Below are 8,711 nucleotides of genomic sequence, written 5' to 3' on the forward strand. Positions count from 1 at the left end.
CACTAGGTCTCATTTTTAACTTGGTTTTCTCTGAAGCTAACAGCCTCTTCTGAGTACATACCCATGAGGGCAGACACCTCGTCTTGTTCCCTGGGTCCCTAGCACCTGGAAAAGTCAGCTAGATCTCTATATGACTATACAGGTATACTTCATTTTATTGCGCTTTGCACATATTGCTTTTTTTTTTTTTTTTTTTTTTTTTTACAAATTGAAGGTTTGTGGCAACATTCTGTCAAATAAGTCTATCAGCGTCATTTTTCCAACAGCATTATTTTTTAATTAAGGAATGTATATCGTTTTTTTACATGCAATGCTATTGTAAAACAGACTATGGTATAGTGTAAACGTAATTTTTATATGCACTAGAAAACCAAAAACTCATGTGGTCCACTTCATTGCAGTGGTCTGGAACTGAATGTGCAGTATCTCCAAGATATGCCTGTATTAAGCTAATATTGTTTTTGAATCTTCAAGTATGTAGCATTTCCCAAACTTAATGACCATGTAATATATTTTTTTCACCACACATCCAGAAAAGCTAATTCTGAGAATCATACTCTGAGAATATAAAAACTGAAGCACATTAAACTAGTTCGCAGGATGTCCTAATCTCCTAAAAAGATGGAGCATAATAATTTGCACATGTCAATATTCCACCTAAAAATTTAAAATTTTTAAAAAATTTAACTGAAGAATCTGGTCTTCTCTACTACTAGGAAACCTTAAGGATATATGAAAGAACAGATCTTCAAGATCTAGACAGAGTATCTTTTATTCTGAATTATACAAAATCAAAACTCCAAACAAGTACTGCTTATACGATCCACTGACATATTTTCACATGATATATAATTTACTTTAAATATGAGTTAGCTCAAATTTGTCATTATAATATTATGTTTCATCTTTCCTAAGACTGAATGATTACAACCGCATTAATACTCGAGAGAATTCTGATGTCTGATAATCCCTGCATATTGGAGAGCATTCAATTAAAATATCAGTGTAGCTTTCATTCATCAAAGAAAATATTTTATTCAAGTTACCAAGACAAATTTGAGAAGTTACGTTGGGCTTGAATTGAAGAAAAAGGCCAAGTTAAAAAATGGAAACAAAGTTTCCATTTGGTGGAAGCTGAAATCAATGTATACATGCTAATCAAAGACCTGTCCCATGCGGGATTTTTCAAGTTTTTAAGGGTCTACCAGGCCAAACCCTTCGCTGCCTTGATGGCTTTTGCTTTGCTTTTTCCTTTCTTTTTCTCTCGCTTTGCTTTCAGCCTTTTTCTTTGCCTCTGGTTCATCCATATGGGGTACTGCCCATGCTGGTCTAGAAGAGTCTTTTTGTTTCTCTTAATATCAGTCTCCATTTTCATGTCATCTGAATTAAAAAATGGAAAAACTATTAATACTCACGAATGCAACCCCATGAAAAAGCACATTAATGCAATGAGGACACCGAACTTAAAAGTGGCATGAAAGTACAAAAGCAAAAAAAAAAATTCCTTTATTTGTGCAATGATCTTTGACTAACACTCAAAAAACTCCTTACAGCACATCCAGTAGAATCATACACATGATGCCATGTGTTCCCACAACCATGAAAGACATAAAAAGTATCTGTGAGGAACTAGAGACATCATCTATTTAGTCAATAAGAAACTTTCTAAAGAATGTTGTTATGCAACCCAATCAGAAAATGGGCAGAAGACATAAAGAGACATTTCTCCAAAGAAGAAATACAGATGGCCAATAGGCACATGCAAAGATGCTCAACATCACTAATTATTAGAGAAATGCAAATCAAAACTACAATGAGGTATCACCTCACACCAGTCAGAATGGCCATCATTAAAAAGACTACAAATAACAAATGCGGAAGGGGTTTTAGAGAACTCTAAAAAGATACATGCACCACTTTGTTTGTAGCAGCACTATTCACAATAGCCAAGACATGGAAACAACGTAAATGTCCATCAACAGATGAATGGATAAAGAAGATGTGGTACATATACAGAATACTACTCAGCCATAAAAAAGATAAAAAGAACGAAATAATGCCATTTGCAGCAACACGGATGCAACTATAGATTATCATATTAAGTGAAGTACATCAGAAAGACAAATACCATATGATATCACTTATATGTGGAATCTAAAATATGACAAAAATGAACCTATCTATGAAACAGAAACAGAATCAGGGACATAGACTGGTGGTTGCCAAGGAGGAAGGGAGTGGGAGAGGGTAGGAGTCAGAGTTCGGGATTAGCAGATGCAAACTGGTATATATAGAATGGATAAACAACAAGGTCTTACTGTATAGCAGTACTGTATAGCACTGTTTATCACAGTATCCTGTGATAAACAATAATGGAAAAGATTATGAAAAAGAATGTATATATATGTATAATTGAGTCAGTTTGCTGCACAGCAGTAATTAATACAACACTGTATTTCAACTATACTTCAATAAGAAATAAATTTTTTAAAAAAGAGAACATTGTTATGATTGTCCTTTCCAACAGTGAAAGTTACATAGGAAACATTTAGGAGATATGGGTTTGAATTACTGCATTAGGGGTAAGTTTATGGTTCTGAAAACATGCGAGTTATGAGAACACTCCTCGGATTAGGTGCTTTCTTGAGCTAAATAAAATTGTTGTGTCAATAAAAAGTGCACCCACGCTTCTAATGGACAGGCCTTAGAAGAAAATAAACTATTAGGAATGACTGACCACTTCCAATGAAGAGTACTTGGAAGAGGAACAGCAGCAAGCAGCAAGCTTCATGACAGAACAGACCTGGATATCCTGGGGCTGCCACACTTTTTTATCCAGGTCACACTCAGGTATCCAGCTCTTCTAACAGAAGACTTAGCAAGAAGCTCAGCACAGCCATGCTGTGGTCCATCTATCACCAACCTTATCTATTGTGAAGGACATATCCATAATGTCCCTCTCTGGGAACTTACCAGGGTATACAGGTTTTCTGTGGACTCTGATACCTGACATTATATTAGTTCATTTATCTGGTTTACTTTCTGTCTCCTCCAATGTGATGTAAATCCCACTAGGATGGAGGCCATTTCTGTTATTCATCATTGTTGCCTCAGTACCTAGAATAGTGCCTGATATACATTAGCCCTTCAATAACTGGCCACTGAATGATTATTTTAGGTGCTGTTCTAGGTTCTGGGGATACAGTGGTCCAAATAAGCTCCTTGCTCTCATGGAGTTCTCAATGTTCTGTTGAGGGGAGAACGACAAAGCAAACTTCAGCTTGTGGTTACAGCCTTTTTAAAAAGAAGTACTGGAACGAGATTAAGTAGGACCAGTCAGTCTGTGGTAAGCACATGGAAATATAATGAGGTGATTTAAGCATGGGAATGACATAATTGATTTATATCCTAAAAAGATCATACGGGGTGATATGTCAAAAATGAATCAGAAATGAGCAAAAGCTGAAGAGAGAGGTAAAATAACTACTACTGTGGTTCAGGCAAGAGATAATTGTCATTAAAGTGAAAGCATGAAATTAGGAGAAAAATGGATAGATTCCTAATGTATTTTGGAGATAGTCAAGAAGATGTGCTAATGGTTTACAGGTAGGGGATAAAGGAAAGAGGGATTGAGGATAATGACTATTATACACATTATATACAGCTTCCAACTTTAGACTATATTAAAACAGACGTACCTAGACTCTGTCAAAATCAAATACAGGGAAACTAATCTTTAGGATAATAATATAAGGGCAGAGGACTCTCAGAATGGAACCTAGATCTTGCAAAGGGTAAAATGAAGAAAGACCTCCTTCTATCCTGCCTAGTTCTTGACTCCTGTGTACCCTTCCATCGAGAGTGTGTCTAGGTTTGTCTACTCCTGTAGTACTGTCTATTTCTGAGACACTTAGGCTATTGTATAAGCACAAAAGGCTCACTCTGAATAATCCAAAACATACCTACTCACATGAGGTGGCTTTAAAATAGCTTAGCATAGAATCTCTAGTAGCATCTCCAAAGAATTATGTGGGCATGGCAGGACGTTTGTAGGGAAGCAAGTGCGAGAAAGAATGGAAGACAGTGAAAAAGGGAAAAAGAGTCACAAAAGGAAGTTGATATTTTTTTTTTAATGAAACACATAAACTCACCTGTTTCATCTTTCACCACACATTGCGTTTTCTCTTGACAATGTTTGGGTTCCACCACAGTTGCTATCTCTTGAACATCTTTCATTAAAACATCACCATCTACTTTAAGAATACTTCTAAGTCTGCTGAGCTCCTTTGGGGCATTCTTTTTTCTCTTTTCAGCACGCATCTTCCTTTTCCACTTACTCCGTAAACTTTTAGCCATATTTTACCTGGAAAGCTAAAAAATTACATTTTCAAAAGCAACTATTTACTATCAAACAAAAATACAAATCCTTGGAAAACCAGGCATCTGGTCAAAAGGCATCTCTGCAGAACATGAACAACTGGAAAGTAAACTCTTCACTCTGTTCATGACTTATGATGGCATAATGTGCAAATTATGTGAGGATCAACGTGGCATATACAGCCACTAAATAACAATTAAGAACAGCAAACCAAACTCCCCGTGGCCACTGGCACACTGTGAGTCAAGCCAATTCTGAAAGCTCCTGTAGTTTCCATACAAGATGCAGAAATTTAATTTCCCCCAAAATGCAAAGAGTGCCATCACCTTACATTTATGCAACAACTTAAAAATCACAAAATATTTTATAAATCTTTTAACTGAATCCTGATTTCCCCCAAACCTACAGGCGACCCCACCCACCCCAATTTTCCTCATTATCCACCCCCTCAAATCAATCTAGCTATTTTAAACTTGTCTATTTCTACTCTTGCTTTCCCTCAACCCCAGTCCCAGCCCATCTCCCAAAAGGTGGTCAACGTGAGCTTTTAAAAACTTAAAGAGCAGACACTGTCTTTCTTGGAATTAATGATTTTCCAACTCATATATTCAAGATCTACAAGGGTATTTGTGACCTGGCCCCTGCCTCCTTTAACTCTTATCTCATGCTCCACCCCATCCTCAAGCACCAATTACATCTGAAAAAAGTCCAATCAATGCCAACAGAGGGACAGTGTGGGGATGTGATGAGGGCTGGGAAGGGATTATAGGGATTATAAAGAGTTTACAGGGAAGCTCGTGGGAATGACTTATAACATCATCTTGACTGTGCTGACAGATTTATGTTTGTGTGTTAGTATACATGGATATATCTTACACACTTTAAATATGTGCAGTTTGTTGTGTTAATTACACATCAATAGGCAGTTAATCACTAAGACATTATTTTGAAAAAAAAAGGAAAAGAAAAAGAAAAATGTCCAAATGACGTTGACTTCAGTATCTTTACATTTGCCGTCCCTTTGCCTGGGAACTGATCCTTCACTTCAGTACCTCAGAGACAGCTTTTCTGACTCCTGTAAGCTCACCTTTTATTCTCTACCACCTCATCCTTTTCTTTCCTGTTTAATACGTGTTACAATCTAAAATTCTTAAGTTTATTTTCTGTCATTCCCGGTGGCCTGTGGGCTCCACGAAGGCAAGGGATAAATAGGTCTTGTTCGCTACTGGATCCCCCAGTGCGTAACACTGTGCACACAGTAAAGTTTAAGCAAACATTTGTTAAACGGACGACTGGTGGAGTAACTTTTCTGGACGGCAGCAATCACAAACTCACTCTGTCCCATGTGTACAACGCAAGCCCTGAGAGGGGCTGGGAGAGAAGGGTTGTGGTACACAGCCCTGAGCGGGGCTGAACCACTAAGGAGGACTCCACTTCCCACAGAGCACCGGGAAGCCCCACCAGGACCACCAACCACCAAGACAACGGGAGACCCTCGTCCTAGAGGAGGCCTGCGTCTCTGGCCCGGGCTCAAGCTTGCCAGACAGGGACGAGGCTTGAAAGTCTTTCCACGGGCGGCGGAATCGAGTCCCAAGCCCCACGCCCCACTGGAGCCGGTTGGTAAAAAGAACTCACCTGAGAAAACCCAGGAACTCAGACACCGCACGGGACTCACGCCGACCGGAAGCCCCAGCACTTCCGCCTTCCCGGCAACCCGCTCTACTGCCCCCGCCCCCCGGGCGGCGCGCTGCTCGCTGGGAGCCAAAACGCCCCGGACGGCCTCGAGAGGCGGGGTCCTCTGGAGTCCCGGGTTGACGCGCTTCTTGCCTTGGGTGCGAGTGCTGACCTGGGAGCTGGGCTCCTCCCAGATAGGTTCTAAAGTCGGATTAGGGAAATGCAGAGAAGCCGCGTCGAGGGTCGGACACCAGCTAAGCCTGCGTCCCGAGCGTGAGCGGGGTAGCCCCGAGACTAAGCCAAGGAGGGAGAACCGCCAGATGACCCTGCCGTCAGGTAGGGAGCTCAGAGCCGACCTTTAGGTTAACGTCAGACCTCCCCATTCGCACATATTCACCACGTCGCGTGTTCCTCTAGAAGCCGAATTAAGATCTTTATTTGCAGCCCTTAAATTTCCCCATCCCCGGTGGTGGTCTCACGGTTGTACATACATATCAAAACTTGTCAAACTGTATCCTTTAAGTATGTGCAATTCATTGTTATGTCCGTTATGCCTCAAAGCTGTTACCAAAAACAAAAACCCCTTTCTCATCCCGAAGACAAGTTCAAAGGATAAAATGATCAAACTAATTCAGTTCAATCAGTGTTTACCTGGCTAATCACTAATGTATACCAGACACAATACTTAGCCTAGGACACTCGGCTTCGGTGACGGTCACGCTGATCACAACACCTGTTCTTTTTGTTATTATTTTACATATGCTCCTAATATCACTGGCTTTGGAACCGTACAGGTCTGTGGTATTTATGGTTCTAACACTTCCTGTGAGTGATATGAGTACTATCTCAGAGCCTGGATTTCCTTATCTATAGAACGAAGCTAATACAACCTAATAATCCTAGGTAGGGGATATAAGAGCTCACAAATGGCCGCTCATATCATTTTCACATAATAAATTCAAGCATGCACGGGACTATTTGTAAGCAGTATTTTCTAGAGATTTACAACATACACCAAAAACCAGTAAATGAATTGTCTTTAATCATGGCCTAGTAAACTCCTGTCTGGTTACTAGTAAAATAGTTCATTCTGAGACTATTGGTCCCTTTTTCTTTAAATTTGTGTCCTTGAAAAAACCATGCATCATGTGGAAATTACTAAACTCAGACTACAGCAAGTTTTGTTTTTTGTTTTTTTTAAACAGAGGCTGGAAAAAGCTCATAACATGCAATATATTTTAAAAAATGCTTGAAAAACCTGCTTCCTTTAGAGATTAAGAAGTTCCGATACAGCAAGTGAATTTCTATTTTAAAGTTATATGTTAGATCTGGCCACCTCTCCCAAAAATACATGTTAACATTGCATTTTAAATCAGAGAAAGCTCACTTTCAAATGGTCCAAATTGACTGCATCTTGCTTAACATACCAGGCCAAGACTTTTGAATAGATACTTGGCACCAAAAAAGAGAAACAAGTTTATCTATTATGAAAATGTTATAGTGTTAAATATGTCATAATTCTGCATTACTGATGCTTTAAAAGGCTGAATCGTAGATTGCATTATTGAGAAAAAAACCTTTTTGAACATGTTCCTCACCAGTTATATATAAAAGCAGTTCTAACAGAACAGTTAAATGGCCTTGCTATATTTAAATATCCTTAATTCATTCCCTCATTCATACACTTGAGTATGCATTCTGTGATAGGCACTATGCTGGGTATACAAAGATGATGGGAACTAAACTACTGTCTTCAGGAAACTTTAACCCCTGATGGTGGGATAAAGCTTAAGGGTCAAACTGGACATTGCTTCAGCTCCATCACAGAGCTAGGAGGAGCCTGTGGGACAGAAGGTACAGTGGGTCGCACTGAATACCTGAGAGGAAGCAGAATGGTTTCCCATCTCAAAGCCATGCTACACTACTGGCACCAGCTAATGGGGCCTCTACAGTCAGGCCTCGCCCATGTAATTCCTGATCTGAATAATCACTTAGTAAGGACTAGGAAGACGAATGGGATTCAGATGGTGACTCCAAGCTGCCCAGGCACTAGGTGACAGAGACTTCAAAACAAAGCTTTAGGGCTTCCCTGGTGGCGCAGTGGTTGAGAGCCCGCCTGCCGATGCAGGGGACGCGGGTTCGTGCCCGGGTCCGGGAAGATCCCACATGCCATGGCGGTCCGTGCCCGGGTCCGGGAAGATCCCACATGCCATGGCCGCTGAGCCTGCGCGTCCGGAGCCTGTGCTCCGCAACGGGAGAGGCCACGACAGTGAGAGGCCCTCATAAAGCAAAAAAAAAAAAAAAAAAAAAAAAAAAAAACAAAGCTTTAAAGATGAACAAGCAACAAGAACTTAACTTCCCAGCTGCTCCAAAAAGGCCCACAACTGGCTGCTGACACCACTAATCCCCAGAAGTGGATCAAGTGGATAAAAGCCAGGTGTGAGGTCTGCAGAAAAGAAATGAAGGCAGGCAGACAGGGCCCACTGCACTTCTTTCCCCAAATTATATTCAATAAAAACAGTTCTCAGATACTGCTCTTCCCTATTTTCCTCCTACCTCCCTGGCTGCACTTGGTACATTTTACAGTTACCTGTCACTCTGTCCAAGCCCTGCTAATTCCCCTTTTTTATTATTTGTGGAGTCTAGCTATTTTCACCTT

At 40.3% G+C, this 8,711-nt stretch overlaps 2 protein-coding genes across 2 annotated transcripts; one reads left to right on the top strand and one right to left on the bottom strand.

Moving 5' to 3' along the window:
- Positions 1-752: 752 nt before the first annotated feature.
- On the bottom strand, positions 753-6,101 carry LLPH (LLP homolog, long-term synaptic facilitation factor). Its single transcript, XM_007126266.3, has 3 exons — positions 6,014-6,101; positions 4,152-4,371; positions 753-1,380 (listed from the first exon to the last, which is right to left on the bottom strand). The coding sequence occupies exons 2-3, from the start codon at positions 4,354-4,356 to the stop codon at positions 1,202-1,204; spliced, it is 384 nt and encodes a 127-aa protein (XP_007126328.1). The 5' UTR covers positions 4,357-4,371; positions 6,014-6,101; the 3' UTR covers positions 753-1,201.
- On the top strand, positions 5,722-8,200 carry LOC114486406 (uncharacterized). The gene is made up of 2 exons (XM_028490336.2): positions 5,722-6,388; positions 7,258-8,200. Exons 1-2 carry the CDS (start codon positions 5,722-5,724, stop codon positions 7,275-7,277), a joined length of 687 nt encoding a protein of 228 aa, XP_028346137.1. The 3' UTR covers positions 7,278-8,200.
- The last annotated feature ends 511 nt before the right edge of the window (positions 8,201-8,711 follow it).

This window comes from Physeter macrocephalus, chromosome 6 (genome assembly GCF_002837175.3).
Source record: "Physeter macrocephalus isolate SW-GA chromosome 6, ASM283717v5, whole genome shotgun sequence".
Taxonomy (NCBI): Eukaryota; Metazoa; Chordata; class Mammalia; order Artiodactyla; family Physeteridae; genus Physeter; species Physeter macrocephalus.

Bases quoted from the DNA above. Each gene is read 5' to 3' on its own strand.
- LLPH (XM_007126266.3), bottom strand. From the start codon at position 4,356: ATGGCTAAAAGTTTACGGAGTAAGTGGAAAAGGAAGATGCGTGCTGAA. The intron at 1,381-4,151 runs GTGAGTTTATGT...TTTTTAATTCAG, and splicing joins TGTGGTGAAAGATGAAACAG to ATGACATGAAAATGGAGACT.
- LOC114486406 (XM_028490336.2), top strand. From the start codon at position 5,722: ATGTGTACAACGCAAGCCCTGAGAGGGGCTGGGAGAGAAGGGTTGTGG. The intron at 6,389-7,257 runs GTAGGGAGCTCA...TTTTTTAAACAG, and splicing joins CCAGATGACCCTGCCGTCAG to AGGCTGGAAAAAGCTCATAA.